This window comes from Girardinichthys multiradiatus, chromosome 17 (genome assembly GCF_021462225.1).
Source record: "Girardinichthys multiradiatus isolate DD_20200921_A chromosome 17, DD_fGirMul_XY1, whole genome shotgun sequence".
In the NCBI taxonomy this organism is placed as follows: Eukaryota; Metazoa; Chordata; class Actinopteri; order Cyprinodontiformes; family Goodeidae; genus Girardinichthys; species Girardinichthys multiradiatus.
This window is the reverse complement of record NC_061809.1, coordinates 28,779,833-28,804,707: the sequence shown is the minus strand read 5'-3', so window position 1 is coordinate 28,804,707 and position 24,875 is coordinate 28,779,833. Positions and strand designations below refer to the sequence as shown.

Genomic DNA, 24,875 nt, shown 5'->3' with positions numbered 1-24,875 from the left:
ATTGTCCTCTCCTTCATTAGATGTTCCTCTAAATCTGGTCTGGAGGGTTTTCTCCTCCTCACTCTGAGCTGCAAAAGTTTTAATAATATTGGTAAATTAATAAAAAATTCTAAATACTTAACATGTTCAAATATAAAGCCTAAATTACAGCATAATGAATGAAAGTGTAGGAAGTAAATAAATGAGTTAAACTGAAGGAAGTGCTTTAATTTTTGAAATTTCCAACAGGAAGTGTCCTTGTAATGTAGCAGCTAGCTTAGCAGCGAGAGAATGTCGGTGGCCGGTTACGTTTATTTTGTTTCTAAATGATCCAAAGTCATTTAATTCAGCTTTCAGAGAGTGAAACATCCATGTGGTCATTATTATGAAGCTACAGCTAACATTAACAGGTTGTTATGAGTCATTAACATCCCATAATAATCCACCAACATCACTGGATGATAATTAAGCTCATCCTTTCATAATAAAACATGCAGCAGCTGCCGTCTGGGTTTTGTATACCAATTTCCTTTCTTCCTTAATTACAGGAGATAAAAACTGGGACTAAGACTCGAGTCTCAGACCACAAGTCCAAGTCATGTCTCAAATTCTTAGGGCACAAGTCTAAGTTGACTGAGAAGTGCGACCCGAGTCGGATTCTTAAACTCAAGTCGCCATGTCTGGGATCTGTTTCACCTAAAGAATACCAAACCTACACTGAAACATGGTGGTGGCAGCATCACGCTGTGGGATTACATTTCTTCTGATGGAACTGTGTATAGATGAAAATGAAAATTTCTAGATGTTTTGGCACAAATACCAACCAATAGGATGATAAACTCCTACCAAAGTTTAGTTTTTATATTGTTAACTCTTTTGAGATCTGCTTTGCATTCTGAATGTTTTCATCTTGTCTTATTTGAAGGTTTAAAAATGACGTTTTGTTTGGAAATCAGCCATTCATCTTTTCAGGATCAGTAAAAGTCTCAGCTGCTCCAGTTTATGTGGTTTCATCTAAAAATGGGAAGTGCAATGAGTTAAATATTCAAACCTTTACAGCAAACGGCATGAAATGTTTTCTAACTGCATAGTTTAAAACCCATTTAGAAGATGGGTGTGTACCAGTGTGTGTTACAGACAGAGAGAGCCCTCTTCAAGTTACTCTAGTGCTATTGAGCAATAAACTCATTCCTGCCTGTGGTTTGGATCTGATCCTCTGGTCTTGTGTAAACTCCCTTACAAAGCATCTGTTTCCTCTCACCCACAGGGTCAGTGAACAGTCAGTCACACACACACACACACACACACACACAGACTGCAGCACATGCTCTCATGTTCTGATGTCCATGACTGACTGTGTTTTCAGTCCTGAAGGTTCTAAAGCAGGGTGGGTAATACCAGGCCTGTTGAATACCACTCAGCCGTTTTAAAATCTCCAACGTGGGATTGATGAACCCCTAAAGAAAAGCAAACATGGTCTCATTCTAAATGAGACGGTTTTGACGAGGGAGTCCCGGGTTCTGCTCCACAGATTGAGAAAGTCTTCCTTTAGTTAGGTTAAACATGATGGATGTAGCTGGGTGTGGAAACATGGATTGAGGTCAGGTGTCAGTTAGTCTTACTTTAAAATGACTGAAAACAGTCAAAAGTTGTTTTTTCCCCACTAGTTATGTTGTTAATACAAATTGTGTTAATTTTGTCATAACCAAGTAATTGGAAATAAATCTAAATATTTCAACTTGTTGATTGATTCCTATAAACATTGTTTTAAGAATTTTATGTTAATTTTTTTATCATTTCCCTAATTAACTAAAGCAGAATGTGTGGTCAAACTATAAATATCATTGTTTTTGGCCTGATGGCTCTTGGGAGTTCGCCTTAAATTGCAGAGAGGTAGGCAGGTGCAGCACGACGAGTAACGAAAATGTAAGAAATAAAAGACAAAACCTTACAGGTAGGCATGAGCAAAGACAGTACTAACCAGCGGGGAGCAAACAAAAGTGAAGTGTATAAATAGCGCCACATGCAGGCGAGACAGGAAGACTGAATAGCATGATGCAGAAAACTGAATGATGCTTATTATGGTGACAAAGGCTGAGAGTGGGGACCAAAACAGGACTAGAACTAAAGAGAAATACCAGGACACAATCTAAACAAAAAAATGTCTTACAGATATAAGAGAAATAAAAATGTGCCATGATCAGAATAAGTAGGAAACTAAACCAAAAGGAATGAGCTAGTAATGCACCACCTAGAGAGCATAAAAAGATCAGAGGCAAGACCCAAAACAAAACTCAAACAAATGCAAATCGTTAAAGTTTTTAATAATTGGCAAATGAAATGCTCCTAAACTTGGAGTACAGTGTTTCTGACAACATAACTTTAACTTTTTAATTTTCCCTTACAATAAATTTAGACTTTGAACGCCTCAGTGAACAAGCCACCTACCAAGCATTTTGTTTCTATTTTTGAGATGCTTCACAAATCAAATGCGTTTAACTGATGGATGTGTCCAATTTAATTATGGGTAAAGCTTAGTGCATTTAATCATTTAATGTAATGGGATTTCTTTTGGTTTTTAAACATGTTAAAAACAGGGTTTAGGATCCTTTATTTTAAGGATTTAAAGCCTGAAATGATCACTGGAATCTAACTCACAACCTTCTGATTGTTAGACGACTGCTCCTCCCGCTGAAGCAGACAAAGATAACCTCAGTAAATATGAAAAGCTGTTTTTTAATGAGGTTTTTATTTATTAGGTGAACAAAAGCTCAAACTGATTTATTAGAAAGCTTAGGTTAGTTTCCTTACACACACCAGGCCTGATGATGTCAGACCCGTAGGATGAGGAATCTGTCTCTCCGAAAGCATCACATCTTATCCCGTTGTAAAGAAATTCAAGAAACAGTAACTGGGTTTAGATGATAAATACTTTTTCCTCATGGGTCCAGGTTGGTTTGGATAGCTTTGTTCAAGTCATGAATGAAATCATCTTTTGAAAACTGCTTGCTGTTTTTTCTCAGGTTATCTTTGTCTGATATGAACATTTGTTTGACAATCTGAAACATGTGGGACAAGAAAAGCTAAAACAGAAGAAGTCCTCTGTTTTTCATGCATATTGAGATTTGTATAGGTTGATATCTGTTAAATAGAACATGCTGTCAACATTATGAAAACAAAGCAACAACACATAGTTGACCTAACTTGTACAGTTCCTTCCTTCACATTTTCATTCAAACTGCTGCTGGTGACATCAGCTTTCTAACTTGGATAAACCTTTCAGGAATTGTCAAACTCTCTCTCTGTTGCCAGACTTGGAGCTGCGTTTTTCTTAATTTTTCCCTAGTGAATGACGGGATTATGAGAGGAAAATAATTGTCTGTCTATTCTGTCTTTTGCTAATAAACATTATTACAGCCTAATGTGGCTTTTACTGTGCAGCTGCTAAATACTCACTTGGCTGTCTGTCTGCAGCTGGAACCCTAAACCTGAACTGATTCTAATGTGTCATTTCAATCAGATTTCTCACAGTTTCTCACGGATGTGTTCATCATTGTCATTAATATTATAATGCTGTGTTTTAGCAGTGACTTCTTCTTTCTCATAATTGCCTTTTTTCCACTTTGCCAGCAACACAATCAGAGACTGAACTGTGGCTTTTTGTTTTTAGCATGAAATTGATAAAATGTAAAAAGCCGAATGTTGGCAGAGCACATCAGCATTTGGCAGGTTTGCTCCTGAAATATTGCTTTCAGTCTGTAACTGTAGATATCAGTTAAATAGTAGTTTCACAGCTGCTTCCTGGACATGCCTTATATAAACTGTGCACTCTGAACAGATGGATTTAGGGTCCTGGGGTCTTTAACAGACAATGGTATGGCCAGAAGTCATTCTCCCTGTCTAACAAGAGGAAAATCAAAACCCTTTGTCACAGCAAGACGATTGGCTCGGTAAGAAGGCCTCTGCTGCACACACGCTCTGGCTTGCTGTCTCACACATATCAGAGAGCAAGAACAACTTCTTCCCTTCTCATTTTCTGTCATTCTCAGCTGAGTGTGTGGATGCCTGCCTGGCCTCGTGGGTTTTCTCTGGCTGCATGCGTGCATCTTCGCGTTTGTTCACAGGTGTGTGTTGGTTCATGCAGCTTTTGGATTTTCACTGTATTTCTTCTCCACCGGTTCTGCACTAATGAGGCAGTTGACAGTGAAGGTGTGAGCTATTGAACAGAGCGTCAGCAGGCCTGCAGACAACCGCCCGGTTCAGCATGACGGCGTGGTGGGGAGGTCATTGTCAAGTGGAACAAAGGAGGGAGGAAGAGAGGACAATGAATGAAAAGAGGACTGTATTAATGTAGACCAAAAAGGCAACCTGAAAATAGAGCTTGGGCTTCTCAAGGCCATTATCAAAATTTTTGGACCTGAGCAGGCTCCTGCTGGCATCTGGTATATTTGCATTTGATTTATTTCATGCCAAAGAATTTCAAGACATGCAGTGGAAGGTTCTGGCAAGTTGGAAAACATCATGAATAGAGGGGAAAAAATATCATCTTCGGCTGAGTAAAGTTTAGCATTTTCTCACCCAACTTTAGCAGTTTTTAAAATGTTAACCATTTGTACTGGAAGTAACTTAGCTGCCTAAAGCTTGTGTTAATATGCTATTCTATTCATAATGAGTAAGTTTAAAACTTAGTATTGAAATCAATCACAGCATCTGTCAGGTGAAAAGAAATCCATCAAATTTACCATCAGCTCAGCTTTCTAAAGCAGCTTTCTTGACCCTTTTTAAGCAATATTATTTGTACCAGAGTCCAGAGTTGCGGCTAAGTGTGTAGGCAAAGCTAATCAATATTTATCGCTGCGGGTACACATGCAAATCCTAATAGGATGACTTTTGTTTTTTTTTGTAGTGCAGAACATTATTACTGACTCAGTACACATATAACAAGTGGATATAGTCATCCTGATGGCAAATGAACAGCAACCTCTAAGTTCTGTAAGAACATTTGACTAATTCATGTGATTTATTGAACCAAAATCCTACATTTATAGAGGAGCCAGAACCTTTAGTTTTTAATCCTTTAATCATTTAGTTTAAATACATTTATTTTCTGAGATAAAAGAATCCATTAGGAAATATTTTACACCACAATCACCAATAATGGCATCCCCAGTAAGCCCTTTAAAATAAATGTATTTACATTTTTCTACATAATAAAAATGAGAGGCACTATGATCTTGTGATTGATAATCCATGAGTTTGTCATAATCCTGCTTTTGTTGGAATTTTCATGTCTTGGTCTTGGTTCTACTTCACTTTTTTATTTTAATCTGATTTCTTTGTAGTTGTTTTTCTGTGACACATGTTGCTGAGCTGCTTTGCCAGGTTTGGTTGTGTATTTTTGTCATTCTCTTTTTAGTTATTGTTTCCCTTGGTTGTTTCCCTATCATATCCTTTCATCGAGCTTTCTTTGTTAGATTCCTTGTTTTCTGACGCGCTGCATCAGTTAATCGGCTCGCCTGTTCCTTGTACCAGTAATCACTCCATCCCTGTGTATATATTCTCGCCAGTCTTTGTCAGATCCTCCTGTTACTCCCCCTATGCCTCACTAACCGTTCTGTGTTGTTTCCCCCTGAGTCTTCAGCAGTTCATTTAAGCTCCTTCTTTAAATTCAATCACTTTGTCATGATTCACCCTGTCTCCTGTCTGCATTTGGGTCCTGACTACCACAATATCTGACAGACGTCTTGTTTCCCTGAGAATAAAGATGACATGACACTTCTTCTTTTAGTATTGAAAAAAATGGGAAAGGCTGATGTTGAATCTCATAAGGCAAGAAATGTTTTAAGAAGATGGCTACTAGCAAAATATTTGAAGCCAAAATGCAAACAACTGAAATGGTAACTAAGAAGAACTAGGTTTACCTTTTTACTTATTTTGCACAGTGAGGAGGATAGGAATGGCAGTGAAAGATTTCCAAACATCACTATTAGAGTCCTGGGGTCAGCAAGTCTCCTGAACAACAACCATTAGATGCTCAAGGCTAACTGGTGGTTTGGGAAGCATGTCTGGAAAAAAATGTGTGGAGTTTTTCTGTAAAAAAGACAAATCAGTCAAAAAGCCCCTTATCTCTATTGGTAAGAACAGTGGAGGATCTGATGCTGTGGGCATGTTTCTCTTCTGAAGGCCCCCAGATTCTTGTAGTGCATGGTATCATAAACTCTTTGAAATTCAAGGAAATTTTCAGTTAAAGTCTGGTGACCTCTGGTAGAAAACTGAAAATATCTCATCACTGGGTATTTCCGAAGGACAATGATCCAAATCTTATGGCTAAATCAACACAGAAACGGTTCAGCAGACAAATCAACATTCCTCCTTGGCTGCCTCAGTCCTCAGACCTGAATCCTGTAGAAGACCTTTGGGCGGTGCTGAAGTGCAGAGAGCATCAGAGGGGAACCAGGGCTGGGTGATCAGCAACGCTTATGCAAAGATCCCTCTCTCTGTATGCTCCAACCTTGGAAAATGTTTCAGAAGATTAACTTCTGTCCTGTTGGCATTGATTGATAGTGATGCTTATAGCTCTAGCACCATTGATTTTGTAAAAACAATTTCATATTATGGGATTTCTTCCTAACAGAATAACTGTTTTAGAATTAAATGTTGTAATTGTATAATATTTTAGATTAGGCAACTATATTAAGAATGGATTAATTTTGAGCCTTTTGACACGGATTGTAAATAAATTTGGAGGTTACTTTGACACCAGCAGCGCCTTTAAAAAAAACTCTTATCACTAAGTAATCGATCTTCTCAAAAACTGCATTGACCCCAGGATTCTGGTGTTAAATACGTCGTAATCTGCAGTGCTGTTATCTCAAAACACACAAACTTAAAATCTGCAATAAAATGCTGCTGTCTCTATCTGGAAACAGGCTGTAGAAATATCAGAAGGGGGGTTGATGGATTGGCGAGAGTTTGATATAGTGCAATTGTGCAGTTGGGGGGATACTGATGATGCACTGGTCTTATCTGCAGAAAGACAGGTTTTAGTGCTGGAATGTATTCTCACTGACACTGTCTGCACACACTTTATCCACAAGTCTGGCTGTTCATATTCTCCATTGGGTAGCATCATTATCCTCATATCTATAAATATCAGACTCTCTTTTCCCAGTTTCCTCCCAGCCTTCTCCCCCTCCATCTCTGTTAGCTTTTCTTTTTGGGTCACCTGCTCAGCTCAGGCGTGACTGGGAACTGTTGACTGAGTTACATTCACAGTTAATGCATGGAAAGATGCAGCTAAACAAACACAAGCATGGGCTTTTTGACGCTGTTCACGCTGACTTCATTATCACAGTTAATAACAGATGACATACAGATGAAGTAAAGCACAGATTCATGGCTTTCTGCTGAGATGTCTACCACATGTGGGAACATAGACATGATTTTCTGATTAGTGGAAATATAATGGCTTCAAGTTTCCTGAAAGGTTCAGCATTTCAACAAGGCAGAATTAATGTGACCAGTTTCACATTTTGTGACATTACAAGCAAAAACCGGAAAGTATTTTACTGGAGTTTTATGTGATAGAAAAGCTTAAGGTATTATAGAATTATCAAGTGGATGGAAAGCCGCCCTTTGCCAGTCCTCTGTAGATCCAGCTTTGACTGTAGGTCTTTTAGGGGTTGTCTCTAACAGCTGTAAACATCTACAGACTGAAAGTTTATTCCATTCTTCTTTGTAAAACAGCTCAAGCTCACTCAGACTGGATAGATATCACCTACACAGACATTTTCAAGTTCTGCAACAGATTCTTAGTTGGATTTAGGCCTGAACTAATTTGTCCATTATATCTCTGGCTGTATGTTTAGGGTGGTTTTCCTACTGGAAGGTGAACCTCCACCCCAGTCTCAAGTCCTCTGCAGCCTTTAACGTGTTTTCTTCCAGGATTGTCCTGGATTTCGCTCCATCCATCTTCTCATCAACTCCGTCTGTCCATCCATGCTTTGTCTTCTGCTTATCTGAGATCAGGTCCTGGGGGCAACAGGTCCAGGAGGTGAACCCAGAAATCCCTCTCTCCACCAACATCCTTCATCTCATTCTGGGAGATCCCAAGGCGTTCCCAGGCCAGAAGGGACATATAGTCCCTTTAACGAATTCTAGGTCTTCCATGGAGTCTCCAAAGGGAGACTTCTTGATCAGTTGCCTGAACCACCTCAACTGACTCTTTTTGATCCAGCTCCCCCCAGATGACAGAGCTCCTCAGCCTATCTCTACGTTAATTCATTACCATTCTTCAGAGGAAGCTCATTTTGCCTGCTTTTATCCAGGGTCTTGTTCTTTCGATCATGATCCATATCTCAACCATAGGTCGGGGATGGAAAGTGGACCAACCAGTGAATTGAGGGCTTTGTTTTTCAGATCAGCTCTTTCTTTTACTGTGGACTTGTCTGTCTGTAAAAGTTACTTTTTCAGTGCTTTGAATTTTGCAAAGACGTCTAAAGTTCTGGTTTATTACTGCAAAACATTGTGATGTGCTGAAATGATTAGGGTGTGATTATTTTTGGGGCTCAGGTCTGATCATCTGTGCCATGTTGTTTCATTTGAAAGATTTAAACCCTGTTTTTGATCACCTTTAATCCCAGTAGAGCTATGAAGACCAGGGTCTAATGTAATAATGTAAAAAACTATAAATATGTACAAGAAGAACATGTTGCAGTTTTTATGTATAAAGAGTTAACTGATGAAGCATCAAGGTCTCTTCTAGAAATCTACTGACCAACCCATAAACTCTGTTCTGCCACATTTAGTTGACCTAAAATAGTTCACCAACCATAGGTCAGTGGAGAATATGACTGATGGTGAGAGGCAAAGAGGACTGAGTTATTTTTGATCAGCATCAAATTCAAAGCACATCAGAGAACTACTGGAGCTTTTCTCTGTGACACCTGGAAAATAGTGGGTTAACCCGGATGCCCTGCGCTACAGGCGGCTTATTCAGTGCCCAGCTGGTAGTCAGGGGGTGGTCAGACAGGATTTACCCTGAAGAACCAGGGTGCATCTGGTTTGGGAGCACATACTTATCTAGTTAAAGCACTTGAAGATGTTTAAATTAATTAAAAAAGTATATATGGATATTAATTTGTTTTCTAGCTTGAAACAGGCCTTAACAGAAAATGGATAAAGTTGTAACGGTGCCGGTTATCATAAGGCTGAAGACCAAACTGAAAAATGATTTTACTAACATAACAGACCTGCTGGATTGTCTGTGTTGGGGGTCAGCAGCTGCAAGCTTACATGATGCCCTCTTGTTCACTGAGACCTTGCTTATTTATGAGGTGGATTTAATGTTCATGTGAAGTTTAAAAGGCTTCAGGTCAAAACAGCATGTTTCTCAAGTCTGTAATTTTGATTAACAGCTGTTGGAGATGGACATTTTGAAGTGTTGGCAGCTATTCAGTCAGTACTAGTTCATCTTAATACATCAGAATTTAATCTATATACTAAACAAGTATCTCTTTTTGATTTGAATTGGAGAAATAAATCACCTATTTATTGAGATTCTAGTTGATTGAGATGGACCCTCTGCCCACACCAATACAGAATGTTTGTAAAAGTGTTGCTAACGCATTCGCACCTCTACTCCATAACTGTGTTTCGGTGAGGAAATATAACACGAATGATAAAATCTGAAACAATAATCTGGCTTTCCATGAAAGTTTCCTCCCGAGCTCACTTGAAAACAACACTGGGCTTGCTGTTGTGGAGTGTTTTCTATTTTGAAACAGCTGAACAACCCGGACCATGAAGTGGAAAGCTTTCACCTGGGACCATTTCTGCATCTCCAGAGGTGTGAAGTGAGAAAATAGGAGGCCGTATGATCAGGAGATAAAGGCTGAACAACAGAATTAGCACTTCAAACAGCAAGAAATAAAAAAAAAACACACATACACAGGCAAAAAAATAAATAACAAATAGCACTAGATAATACAAACATACACTTCATATCCGCCCAGGTCAGAGTAAACACACCCTGCAGAGTCGGTGCTGTTTTAATGGGAGATTAGCCTGGATGGGGAACGAGTGTGGAGGGATAGAGGCGAAGAGGACAAACATACGCAACCACTTGTAGCAGATTTGTGTGTGTGATGGTGTGTGTGTGTGTGTGTGTGTGTGTGTGTGTGTGCGTGCGCACGCTGACCCACTTGATTGTTTGTCTTTGGGATGCAGAATATAGCAGTAGCAGGCAGATGGTAAGCTAGTCTTTATTTTCCACCTAAAGCCTAATAAGGACGTAACGAGGACTTGTCCAATAACGTCTCCATCAGCACCCTCCATACTTACTGGCACCTCTGGTAAAGGCGTATAAAAAAAAATGTAGTTCTGCAGAAATATTCACGCCTCTTAAACCTTTTCATGTTTTGTTATGTAACAGCCACAAACATGACTCTATAACAGCCATTAGGTCTTGCCTACAGGCCAACCAGTTCTTGGAAAGCACTTCAGGAATAAACAATCAACACAGAAATGGCTGAGCGGACAAAAAATAACCCTTTTTCTTTAGTTGTCACAATCCTTAGACCTGTAGAAAACTTGTGGGCTGGGCTGAAGAGAGGAACCAGAATCACTCTGAATGGTCCAGAGAGATTCTGGTTCCTCTTTCCAGCCCAGCCCAAAGAGGAATGGTCAAATATCCTTTTCCCTTTTATGGTCAGAAGTTGGAAAATGTGAGAGAAAATTGAGAGTTGTCCCTTTCTGCAAAAGGGTATTGGTTTTGTTTATTTTCTTATCTGCTGAATAAATGTACATAAATTAAAGTTTGGATTTTTGTTAATTTTTCAGTGAGATTTTACACATCTACACTCACCGGCCACTTTTTTAGGTACACCTTGCTTGTACCGAGTTGGACCCCCTTTGCCTTCAGAAGCGCCTTAATCCTTCGTGGCATAGATTCAACAAGGTACTGGAAACATTCCTCAGAGTTTGGTCCATATTGACATGATGGCATCACACAGATGCTGCAGATTTGTCGGCTGCATCCATGATGGAGATGGTCAGCAACAATACTCAGGTAGGCTGTGGCGTTGACATGATGCTCAATTGGTACCAAGGGGCCCAAAGTGTGCCAAGAAAATATCCCCCACACCATTACACCACCACCACCAGCCTGAACCGTTGATACAAGGCAGGATGGATCCATGCTTTCATGTTGTTGATGCCAAATTCTGACCCTACCATCCGAATGTTGCAGCAGAAATTGAGACAAATCAGACCAGGCAACGTTTTTCCAATCTTCTATTGTCCAATTTTGGTGAGCTTGGGTGAATTGTAGCCTCAGTTTCCTGTTCTTAGCTGACAGTAGTGGCACCAGGTGTGGTCTTCTGCTGCTGTAGCCCATCTGCCTCAAGGTTCCACGTGTTGTGCATTCAGAGATGCTCTTCTGCATGCCTTGGTTGTAACGAGTGGTTACTTGAGTTACTGTTGCCTTTCTATCAGCTGAAACCAGTCTGGCCATTCTCCTCTGACCTCTGACATCAACAAATCATTTGTGCCCACAGATCTGCCGCTCACTGGAGATTGTCTCTTTTTCGGATCATTCTCTGTAAACCCTAGAGATGGTAGTGCGTGAAAATCCCAGTAGATCAGCAGTTTCTGAAATACTCAGACCAGCCTGTATGCCACCAACAACCATGCCACGTTCAAAGTCACTTAAATCACCTTTTTTCCCCATTCTGATGCTCAATTTGAACTGCAGCAGATCTTCTGGACCATGTCTACATGCCTAAATGCATTGAGTTGCTGCCATGTGATTGGCTGATTAGAAATTTGCATTAATAAGCAGTTGGACAGGTGTACCTGATAAAGTGGCCAGTGAGTGTGTACAAGGGGGGTCCAATAAGTGTGAATAGTGTTGTTTATTCTGTAGACTGAACATTCTCTTGTGAACTGAGTTCTGAATAAAGTATTTACGGAGTTATGCAAGCCCATCTGAGTCATTGTCACTGGTTTTTCTGTCTACCCTTAAGGCTAGACTGGGAACTTGTCCAAGGATTGACATCCTCCAAGTGGTATGCTATACCAGTTAACCAGCTTTTTCTGTGAACTTAATTATTCCATGTCATCATAACAGCTTCTCGTCTTTAGACCTCAGAAAGAAATAGCAGTAAAAAGGCACAGAGGCTGAGGTGTGACTTCCAGCTGTGGGCTTGTTTATAGGGCAGGGAATTTTATAGTTTTCTTTCATTGCTGGCAGGAGAAAGGTTGCATGCAGTAGAGATTTATGACCAGGCGCCAAGCCAGTGTACAGAACAAGATGTCTGATCGCAAATCTATACACATCTCTGAAAATCTAGGCCAGTTGGGAAAGAAAGCTGAACAAGAGCCACACAGGGGTAAAAAGGGGCAATAAAAGTAGAGTTTAAGTTTGTGTTGGACTGGATTCAGGGGGAGGATATGTTTCAAAGTGAGCATTTGGCAGCTTAGATGGAACCCAGTTTTCCCATTCAGCACAAGATGAAAGCAGACAGAAATGCAGAAAGCGCCAGAGAAGGAAAAGAGGTCAGATGTCTTAGTCAGCAGACTCTCAGAGACCCTTAAAACATTGAACAAACTTTTAGTTCATAAATCACTGAAGAACACACTTACTCCAAGCTCTTCTTCTCTTTCAGGCAGCTGTGAAATTTTTCTAGATAAAACCATATGTAAATAGTAAATTTCCCTTACCTACTGAGTAGTTACAGTCGAAGGATATTTTCCACATCTCATGGAGCTCCCTATACCATCATGCAACTGAACTTTTTGACCTGCATCCATATTGCTGAAAAACAAACAGTGCATGACACTGAACTTGTCATTGCAACAGTGAAACATGGTGGAGGCAGAAACTTGCTGTGTGGATGCTTAACCTCAGACGGAACAGAGAAGCTGATCAGGGTTGATGGGAGATAGGTGGAGCTAAATCCAGGACAATCCTGGGAGGAAACCTGTTAGAGGCTGCAGAAAACTAGAGACTGAGGTGGAGAGTCAGCTCCCAGCAGGACAACCACTCTAAACATACAGCCAGAGATACAGTGGGATGGTTTAGATCAGAGCAGATGTGTGCTTTAGAATGGCCTAGTCAAAGACCTAAATCCAACATAGAATTTGTGAAAAGACTTGAAACACAGATGCCCCTTATCCAGCTTGAGCTGGTTTGCAACAAAAATGGTCAAAACGTTTATATTAATAATGAACTGGAAATAAAATAAAACTATCCAACTATAATGATGATAGTAATTAATAAATACAAAACAAGCATACAGAGAGGTTAAGTCAGACAAGATAAATGTGTTTTAGATGGTCCAAAAAAGGTGAAGGCTACGGCTTTTGCTTGTAGCGGTTTTCTCTTCTCACAAATCATCTGCATTTTTTTTTCATAAGAAATATTAAATCATATATTTAAATAACATTAAAATATTAAATAAAAACATGAGCAGAATAACCAAAGCAAAGAAGTGCAGATTGTTTTTGTTTCCTCCTGCCCACTCATAACTCATTTCATACTATAGGTATTGATCAAATTCTTTTTAAACCTTTTTTGATGTATGTCTGTTCATTTATTGTTGAGATGATTCTGTAACTGAAATGACCTCCCCAGTGGAGGCGTTTAGAACAAAAAACTGTCTTGAGAACTGAAACGGTATAAGTTTTTTTGTATTTCCAACCACTTAAAAAAGTTGGTTACATCTGATAATTCATGAAGCCTCGTTACATCCTTCATTTTATACATTAATGCCTCTGAATTCTAATTTGATGCAGTTTATTTCTAACTTCCAACAGTTTCAAATTACTCCAAGAAATCTTTGAGTTAGTGAGAGGATGGTCAAAATTAATTTTTAGATATTTCCAAATTTGGCTTATTGCTCTCAAGGTTTTAGTTATTATTTGCAATGATAGGAGATGATTTAGGCCCACAACAAAATACATGTGTGTCATCTGCAAACAGTTTAAACTGTAGCGGTTTAGAATCGTAAATCGAAATGATTCAAGTCCCAGTATTGTACCTTGGAGAACCCTATATTCAACTTTAATCAGCTCTAAATTGTTTCTGTGAACACATTTTAACCAATACAGCGCTACCTGTCTAACCTCATATCTTCACAGCTGCCTCTGATTAATTCACGGTCAACAGCGTCAGGGATACACCTGCAGCAAAATACCTGCAGCTCTAACTGTAGAGAAAGGTGGTTCTAGTTTGGACTCAGCAGGGCTGAATACAAATACATGCCGCACCTTTCAGATTTTAATTTTTTTAATTTTGCTATTCTACCAACAACAAAATACACAGAAGTTTATGGCTCTAATGTAACGAAAATGTATCAACACCACAGTATGGCACTGTACCAAATGCAACAGAAATTGCCTGAATCTCAGCATCAGAAACAGTCAGAAGGCACTGAACCTCCTTCTGGATATGTAGCTAATTATTTGACACGAACTCTTCTTCTTCTAGACAGTATTGTGATATTGTCCCTTTCTAGACTGACTCCACAGACAGCATTTAACCAAAACTTGCTCTGTTTTCACCTTCTTAACAATAAAACACACTTTCTACATTTTATTACTGTGAGAATGAGGTTGTTCTATAAGTCGGCTGATGATTTGTTCTTGATTAGGGATTAGAAAACACTTGTATGGGTTGTTCCTGCAGCCACTGACCAATGACATGTTCTGTTGACACATATCTGAGTGTGGCTTGGTCAAAGCTAAAGTATTTTGTGTGTGGAGAGTGGAAGTGGGCCGGTTATAGCATCTTATTACAGAGGTCTGCCACAGTGAGTGAAGTAGCAGCCCGGCCAGCCATCAGTGTGAAGAGCCTCTTCAGCGTTTCTCATGATGGTGTCCTCCTCAGCTTACTGATTTTGCCTAATCAGGAGTGTGTGTTTTCTTTCACTCTGAATGCCATTTTCATTGCTACATTGATGCCTTTATTTTTCTTTTAGCTGAGCTTTGGAAACTTTCAATGATCTCAGTTCAGCTGTCTATCCTCTTTTTCACCAGTTTACGTCATAGTTTCCCCTGACTGTACAGGCAAGAGCTCAATAAAAACTTCTAATAAAAACTTGTCTGAGCTGGTCACTTCTCACCTCCTCTTCCTCTTGCCTTCATCACTTTTTAGGAGCTGAATGGGGTGCAAAGATGAGGAAGATGCAGAATGGAGATTTCCTTTATTGTGCAGAAACCTTAGAAGATGAGACGCAGGAAGAATTCATCTCCACGTTTTCAGGGCTTCAGCGCTTTCAGCAAGCTTCTTCAGCAGATTCGTTGCGTGTCACCAAGTTTTCTGTGAGGAAACCAAATGAAAAGAGGTAATGTAAAAAAAATCAACATAATCATGTGCATAATCACAACATTGGCACTCTGTTCTCGGCTCGGGCTCATAACAGCGATATGAGATTGGAGTTTATTGCATTAATCATGTAAACGTTGCTCTTGTGATTAAAGCAGAACTGCTGTTTATTGCTTGTAATTGTATTCGGGTCGGGCTACGCTCCCAGGAATATCACATCCAGCATTAATATTCGATGAACTGACTCCAGATCAGGCACTGGTAGTTGCTTACCCTTTTATGTTGTTCTGGGTCCGCGGTATTGGAGCTGACCTCAGAGCAGCCCTAATTTCTCTCCGCTGAGCACCACACCAGAGCGCATCAGAATATACCCATTTCAGAACTGTTAGCTGGCAATATTCTTTCTATTTTTATCTCTATTTTTATCTGCAAATCCAATATGGGGCATGAAAGCATGTTCATGCGTAAAGAAAAACCAACTGTATGATTATACAAGACAGCGATGGGAGCAGGAGACGGACAAGGACATAAAGTTTGGAGTAAGGACAGTAGATGAAGAGACAGCATTGGTTTCTTTCCTCCTTTATTTTAATCCATCAGCTCCTAAAAGCAGCAGTTTTGCTATGACGTGCAGGCAGTCTTTAGGGAAGAACTGGGGGGATGGAAAACTGGAGCAGAGCTTTGTTTGAAGGAACAGACAGATGTACTCACCTCTTTCTCATGACCTCACTTACCAAAGCAGGGGCAGGCCTGAACATACAGCAACGTGTTTTCCCCTCCTTCTGTCTCTCAGCCTGTGAACTTTAAATGCAACACGAGCTGCCTTCACTGTGCTGGAAGTGTTAAAAAATCTCCGGCAGATCCCTCTGAGTGTTTTGAGGATAGGAACTTAAAAAGGTTTGAACGGATCACTGCTCTTCCTCTTTGTTCTTAGATGTAACATCAGATTTGCTTCATACTGGACTGGGCGAAGAGGCTTTGTTGCAGAGATTTAAACGCGGGTAAACACATGTATTGGCTTAGAGGAAAGCGGCTCCAGATGATTCGGCTGTGCAGGCATTCAGTGAAATTTAACGGACTCTACGGACTGATTACACAAAACCAGCTGGACAGATTGCTGATTTATTCACACACAGCCTTATTTAAGAATAATCCTGCCTGTGTGACAGGAGAGAAAAGAATGCTGCTAATGCAGTCTCTCATTGTGAGCAGAATTAAAGATTTGGTGATGCAATTATGCAGCGTTTGCTGGATGTTTGCTGTTCTTCTCCTCTCTGCTGTGCTCTGATCCAGAGGTTCCTGACAGCTCAGCTCTGGACGCTGTTCTTTTTCCCTCTCCTGCTCCTCCTCCTCTTGCTCCTCTTTATTCTCCATCTTCCCAGATGTGTACCACAGCCTGGAGCTCCAACAAGTCTTCCTCTCATTACTCTCTGCAGCTGTATCATGACTGCTCCTCTAGAACATTCATCACACAACTGATATTGATTTTCCTCCAGTCGGTGTTCAGTTTACGTTATTGTTCCCTGTTTTTTGATTTTTTGGTTTAGTTTTATTCCCTGATTTAATGACAGTAATTCATCAGAAACTACATATCCTTATTACTCTGCATTACATTATACAGACATGTATTTCTGATACATTAAGTCTAACATTTTCTGTTTTATTTTTTGTTAAAATTGATCCAATAGCATTTTTGTACACCAGCGGAATCTGATCTTGGTTTTATTTTAGTTTCTAAGCAAAGAAAGAAGCCACTTGGACCCACTTTCCTTTTAGGACCTCCTTAATTCTTCTAGCCATGGATTCAATAAGGTCTCAGGAACTTTCCTCAGAGATTTTGGTTGATAGTGACATGACGGCATCAAAGTTGCAGCTGATTTGTTTGCAGCACGTCCATGACTAGAACCTGGTAACTGTGGAGGCCATATCATTGTAATGTTACAGAAAACACCTCCGGCTTGAACTGCTGATACAACGCAGGATTAATCCACACTTTCATGTTGTTTACACTAAATTCTGACCCGGTCATCTGAATGTGTCTCCAGGACCAGGAAGCATTTCTCCGACCTGTTGGTGTGTTTTGGTGACAGATAGTTCTGTGTAAAAATCCCAGTAGATCCAGGCTTGAACCAGCCACCATGCTACCCTCAAAGTCACCTTAATCCCCTTTTCTTCCCCATTTTGAACATCCTTATCTCTAAAATCAAAGCATGGAGAGACATTCCTGGGCTCTACTACCATCACTGTCATCTGACTTGACCTCTACCAGTTTCCCTGTAGAGCTTCATCATGAAGTTTCACTTACTTCATTTCAGCTATACTAAATATAAAAATAATCAATTTAAGTCACAGCAGATTATCACAAAAGCTGGAAGTTAAAGTCTAATAACGGCAACAGCTGAAGTATTTCCAGCCATAGTAAAGGTTATAGCCCGTATTGACAGATATCTACTTTAATGTTTAATGTTTTGTAACTGTTTCAAATTCAGAAGCCTAAATAAACTAAGACCACTGTCCGTTTGAGCTGATATATCAAATTTGGGAAAGCATAGATGATGATGCTGTGACTTTGCAAGCTTCTTAGTTCTGGTTAATTTATCATTTTTGAACAAAACGGAGGCACACCTGCGGATGTATTTTAAGGCAACAATTCAAACACCTTGTTACCTTGTGGGACATCATAAAATAAAGTAAACGTAAGCAGACAGAATATCAGGAAGAGAATGGACCTCCACAAGTTTGGGTCATCCTTGTGTCCAATTTCCAAATGCCTGAAGGTTCCTCTTCAAAACAACATAAGTACTGTTCTGAAAGAAGACAGGTTCTGTGTTACAGAGATGAATGGGTTTTGGTGTGAACCAAAACAAGAAGATCTTGAGAAGATGCTGCTGAAGCTGGTTAGTGCATGTCATTATCTGCAATGAAATGAGTTGGATTAAACAAACAAGAACAGCCAGGACGTTAAAACATGGACAAGGTGTGTGTGAGAGCAAGAAGGCTTATAATCCTGACCCAGTTAAACCAGTTCTATCAGGAGGAATGGGGAAACATTTTAGCAAACTACTGTGAGAAACTTGTTGAAGGACACCCAAATTGTTTAAATTTTCATACAATGTATGTAAACATCTGGTTTTAACTGTTTTTTCTGAGGTGTTTAGCATTTCTGGTTGGGCACTGGGTTTAAAGAACTTTTTGTGGGCACTTACACTCATTGGCCAGTAGGAGGCAGTGTATGGAATGACACGAGTCCAGTGAAGTCGCTAATGGACCATCAGCACCCACACACATAGAAGAAACTGCTTTCAAACTGCTGTCCACAGGGGTGAGGGATGCGCATGGGAAGGTTAAACTGACTTAGCTAGGTCAGTAAATACGCTGTGGTTCGCTACAGCAGTGTACTGCAGCAGGTTCAATTTATTAGCTCAAAGGGAATCTGGAGAATGCTGATCTCCAAACCAATGGCCTGTTTCACAACTTCACCCAGTCATCAACATTCTGAGTAAAATATACTTGCCTGCTGTCTGCCTCCCCCGACCAGTTTCTGGAAAATCCGCCAACCGGTTTTTGCGCAACCTTTCAAAAGGACACAAGCAGACCCAAAGCAAGGAGAGATGTCAGGATCTCAGCGGATACCTGGGTTTTCTCCCAGAGAAAGAAGAAAAGCAGCAGCTTTGGTCAACTTTATCCTCGCTTTTGAATCAGTTTACATTTGAAGTTGACGTCTGTGACCTAGGTTGTAAACAGAGACTTATCAGAACCTTCCCATCCGACAACCTCCCACAGGCTACATCCTGGCCCGCAGGCTCAACGTTTTGGTGAAACTGACACCTGAACATGATTTTTCTTTTTCTAAAGGAAACGTTTTGAGGAGGATATACATTAAATGCAAAAAGAATTGAGTGTAATCTCTAATGGGAAATGTTTGTTTTCAATCCTGGTTTCATGTATGTTTTAGGAAACTGCTGCAGAGTGGGAGAAGAGGAAGATGAGAAGGTGGGGAGGAAGATTCCTCTGCAATGAGAAACAGATGATCATGTTCTTTCTCTTACATTGTCAGCGTAGGCGTCTAAGCATGCTTTCCCCCAAACTTTATTGCTAACATGTTTGGATGACTGAAGCTGCAGCCTGATGTTCTCTGGCAGTGATGACGATACTCTGAGATTTTTTTCTCTCTTCTCTCCAGTTTGTTTTGCAAAGCCTCTCCTCCCTCCTTCCTCTCATCCGTTCTTCCTTCTCCTCGGCCCTGCAGCAGGTTCCACAGAGGTGAGTGTGTGTGGGACGGGATCACTGGAAATGACTGACAGGGAAGCAATGATTTTCACTGGGTATTTAAACCAGCTCTGGGTTGTCAAGATTGGTGTTGAGTGTTATGAAACAATATCTTGGCTGACCGTTTTCTCTCTCTCTTTGCCAAGAAGCCAGAATTCAGTCCATAAAACGTTCCTCTAGAGATGATGACATGCTTGGTTTTTGTTAATGCCATCAGCTTTGTAGAAGCTTTGTTCTTGGTGTTGTTCTGTTTGCAACTCACACATACCTAAATATGTTTTATGGGAATAATATCAGTTGTTTTACTCTGGATTTTCAGAGTTAATGGTTGAGAAAAATGTAATGGATGTAATAAAGGGTGATTTAGATTGATTACTAGGCCTGGGCCAGGAGGCCATAAAACAGAATTTACTGTCAAGATACCTTTTGAGCAAATATTTTATGGTTTTGGTATTTGTACTGGATTTAAAACCAAATACATAAAAATGTATAAAATGGTCTACTTGCTTTTATTGGAATGAAATAACCTTTCCTACTGATGCTTTGAGTTTCAAGTAATGAGAATAAATTTAAAGTGGAGTCAACACCCGAGAGCCTGTAGATCTGTTTTACACAGAGACACCATCAGTCACACAGAGGTGAAACGGAACATCATCATTAAATAAGCCCATCCAGAAACTGATCATCCTTGGATTTATGTTTGTTCATAACAGGAGAAAACTTACATGTTGTCCTAACCTAAGATGATGACTCAGGCTTGACCTTCCATTTAAACAACTTTTTAACCACGTTGACATGTTCCATATTGTGCTTTATACAGGGCCCTGCGAAAGTATTCACACCTCCTTAAACTTTTCTTTCATTTCGTTACATAAAAAAACATAAACTTGAATATATTTATTTGGGATTTTATGTGACAGACCACAAAGTAGAGCATGATTGTAAAGTGGAAAGTTTCAAATTTTCCAAATAAAATCTAAAGACGGCATGAATTTAAATTCAGCCCCCTGAGCTGTACTTTGTATAACATCTTTGTCTGCAGGTCCTTGATGTTTGTTGACGTTCTACAGACTGAAGGTTTTGCCCTTTCTTATTTCTAAAAACAGTCCAAGCTAAGTCAGACTGGATGGAGAGCATCTGTGAACATCAGTTTTCAAGTCTTGCCACAGATTCTCAGTTGGATTTAGTTCTGGACTTTGACTAGACCATTTTAACACATACATTTGCTTTAATCTAAACCATCTTGTTGTAGCTCTTGCTGTATGTTTAGGGTGGTTGTCCTGCTAGAAGCTAAACCTCCCCCTCAGTTTCCAGTCTTCTGCAACCTTTAACATGTTTTCTTGGAGGATTGTCCTGGATTTAGCTCCATCCAGCTTTCTGTCCCTGCTGAAGAAAGTGTTCCCGCAGCATGATGTTGCCACCACCATGTATAAAACCTGGTGTGTTCAGGTTGATGTTCAGTGTTTTGGTATCCTCTGATCAGACTACCATCTTCCACATGTTTGCAACGTCTGCTACATGAATTTCAGCAGCAATGACTTTCTTCTTGCCACTCTTAATTAAAGGTCAGATTTGTGGAATGCATGACCAGAGGTTGTCCTTTGCACAAATTGTTCCACCTGTGCTGTGGATCTATACAGCTCCTCCAGAGTTACCATAGGCCTCTTTCCTGCTTCTCTGATTATTGCTGTGCTTGCAGTTCCACATGAACTTGACAGTTCAGGTGGAAGACCATGTGTTGGTGGGCCTGCTGTTTATCCACATTCTCACACAGTGATGTAGATGAATTATCTATCATGTTTTAAGGAACTCATCATCTTTGGTTAACAGTTTGGTTCATCCTGACTGTTCCGTATTTGAGTTAACTTTGTTAATTTTGAGTCTTTGACCACCGGGACATGAGAGCAGTTCCAGTTTTCCACAGTAAGCTTCTGCATGGCTTGAAAAACATCGTCAGACACTTGTTTCTCTTTGTCCTCCTCTTCCTCACTCTCTCTCTCGCCTTCCTTGATAAACATACACTCTATATACACAACATCAGACACCCAGAAATATCAGTCCATCGCTTTGCTGCAGACGAGGTATGAGCCTTTGACTTGTCAGCGTGTCATCCTGAACTAGAAAGAACATAATATACTTTGATGCACACACACATCCATCTCTGACCCTCCACCTCTTCCACTAGTAACATGCACACACCGAGGTGGACCTGTTTCATCAAGCCAGCGAACAACATAGTGCCGTGCCCTTGGCCAGCCCCACGGCAGCCTGGGAAATGAAGTGTGCTGGCTCCCAGTGACCTTTGCACCAGCAGCAAGCCGAGAAATGCGTCTGTGAACACCCACCTCCGGCTGGGGGACGTGTGTTTGAGTCTGATGTTTATGAAAGTAGCACAAGCAGCAGACTGACACCTGGACATTTTGGTGTATATTCAAGTGACAGCCATGATGAAAAAGGAGAGATATTCTGGAAAGAAATGCAGGGGGATGTAAACAACATACAGACATTAAACCCTTGCTTCATATGGTGGAGTGTTAGTTAATAGCAATGTGGCCCCTGAGGCAAAGGTCCACAGATGGGGTCTAAGATTGTTTCCTCTTTGTGTCAAATCTGCAGAGCTTTAATTGGCTGCTGCTCCACCTGACCTCTGACCTTTTCGTACAAATGACTATGGTATCTGAGACAAACAGAAATTTCCCGTCAGGAGTTGTTTAGCTAAAGGATTCTCCAGACTGATCTAAGTTGTTGGATCAATGCGAAGGCTACATTGTTGTCGCCATGGTATATTGAGATTTGTCAAATTTCCTGCTTCATTTATAGTGATCCTCCCTTCATATGTGCTGTATGAAGTCTTCTGCAGGTTAGCAAATAGATTTATCTCATGAGATACTGTGATTATTTTTAATTAGATAACAAAGGACACATGTTTATACTCTTTATTGTAACTTTGCTTCTTGGAGTTATAATCGTATAGTTTTGGAAACTTTGTTTCCCTTTAAATAGTGCCACATTTGTAAGGAAAATGAATTAGTGGGTTAGGCAGCAGGGTGAGTATGTGGGGTTGTTGTAAAATGGTTTTTGCTCTCTTTCCTCCCTGTGCACCACTGGGTCCATTTCTCTCCACTTCTGAGACCCATCCAGTAAAACCAGCAAACTACAGGTCCTTCTCAAAATATTAGCATATTGTGATAAAGTTCACTGTTTTCCATAATGTCATGATGAAAATTTAACATTCATATATTTTAGATTCATTGCACACTAACTGAAATATTTCAGGTCTTTTATTGTCTTAATACGGATGATTTTGGCATACAGCTCATGAAAACCCAAAATTCCTATCTCACAAAATTAGCATATTTCATCCGACCAATAAAAGAAAAGTGTTTTTAATACAAAAAACGTCAACCTTCAAATAATCATGTACAGTTATGCACTCAATACTTGGTCGGGAATCCTTTGGCAGAAATGACTGCTTCAATGCGGCGTGGCATGGAGGCAATCAGCCTGTGGCACTGCTGAGGTCTTATGGAGGCCCAGGATGCTTCGATAGCGGCCTTTAGCTCATCCAGAGAGTTGGGTCTTGAGTCTCTCAACGTTCTCTTCACAATATCCCACAGATTCTCTATGGGGTTCAGGTCAGGAGAGTTGGCAGGCCAATTGAGCACAGTGATACCATGGTCAGTAAACCATTTACCAGTGGTTTTGGCACTGTGAGCAGGTGCCAGGTCGTGCTGAAAAATGAAATCTTCATCTCCATAAAGCTTTTCAGCAGATGGAAGCATGAAGTGCTCCAAAATCTCCTGATAGCTAGCTGCATTGACCCTGCCCTTGATAAAACACAGTGGACCAACACCAGCAGCTGACACAGCACCCCAGACCATCACTGACTGTGGGTACTTGACACTGGACTTCTGGCATTTTGGCATTTCCTTCTCCCCAGTCTTCCTCCAGACTCTGGCACCTTGATTTCCGAATGACATGCAGAATTTGCTTTCATCCGAAAAAAGTACTTTGGACCACTGAGCAACAATCCAGTGCTGCTTCTCTGTAGCCCAAGTCAGGCGCTTCTGCCGCTGTTTCTGGTTCAAAAGTGGCTTGACCTGGGGAATGCGGCACCTGTAGCCCATTTCCTGCACACGCCTGTGCACGGTGGCTCTGGATGTTTCTACTCCAGACTCAGTCCACTGCTTCTGCAGGTCCCCCAAGGTCTGGAATCGGCCCTACTCCACAATCTTCCTCAGGGTCCGGTCACCTCTTCTCGTTGTGCAGCGTTTTCTGCCACACTTTTTCCTTCCCACAGACTTCCCACTGAGGTGCCTTGATACAGCACTCTGGGAACAGCCTATTCGTTCAGAAATTTATTTCTGTGTCTTACCCTCTTGCTTGAGGGTGTCAATAGTGGCCTTCTGGACAGCAGTCAGGTCGGCAGTCTTACCCATGATTGGGGTTTTGAGTGATGAACCAGGCTGGGAGTTTTAAAGGCCTCAGGAATCTTTTGCAGGTGTTTAGAGTTAACTCGTTGATTCAGATGATTAGGTTCATAGCTCGTTTAGAGACCCTTTTAATGATATGCTAATTTTGTGAGATAGGAATTTTGGGTTTTCATGAGCTGTATGCCGAAATCATCCGTATTAAGACAATAAAAGACCTGAAATATTTCAGTTAGTGTGCAATGAATCTAAAATATATGAATGTTAAATTTTCATCATGACATTATGGAAAATAATTAACTTTATCACAATATGCTAATATTTTGAGAAGGACCTGTACAGTTAAAATATCCATTTTATTGATCTAATGCAATATTCTGATGTTCTCAGGCAAGAAATAATGGCTTAAGGTATTCCACTCTGAATCTATAATATCAGTTTCACTTTCTTAAATGAGGGAAAAAAAAACATTTAACATTTTCATGATATAAAACGTTTTAGATGAACCTGTACGTATGCAGGTAAGAACTAGCAGTCCAGACTCATTGAAAGCTGTGAAATAACCCTTCAGCTTGGATTTCATAAAAAAATATAAGGTAGATTCAACATTTGTATCTAAATTCTTCTCTCTTGTTGGTGTATGTGCACATAGATCCACAGACTTTACCCCCCATTGAACATGTTCAGGAAGAGAGTTAATATGAACAAAGTATTTCTGCATTAAAAGCTTTATGCTTGCATATGCGTATAAATATTTCAAATGACCTTAAACATATTAGTCAAAGTTTTGTTAGAGCCATTCACTTGTGTTTTCTTTATTCAACCAGCGCTCACTGGGTAAATTCAATTTGTTTGTAATCATGACCATCAGG

General features: G+C 40.3%; 1 protein-coding gene across 7 annotated transcripts in view; it reads left to right on the top strand.

Annotated features, from left to right (window-relative positions):
- celf2 (cugbp, Elav-like family member 2) overlaps positions 1–24,875 on the top strand; it is a 473,358-nt gene that overhangs the window by 128,355 nt on the left and 320,128 nt on the right. For all 7 annotated transcript variants that reach the window (XM_047390245.1, XM_047390243.1, XM_047390244.1 and 4 more), the window contains exon 4: positions 15,134–15,323. In XM_047390245.1, coding sequence (XP_047246201.1) covers positions 15,134–15,323 — 190 coding nt within the window. The remainder of the gene's footprint in view (positions 1–15,133; positions 15,324–24,875) is intronic.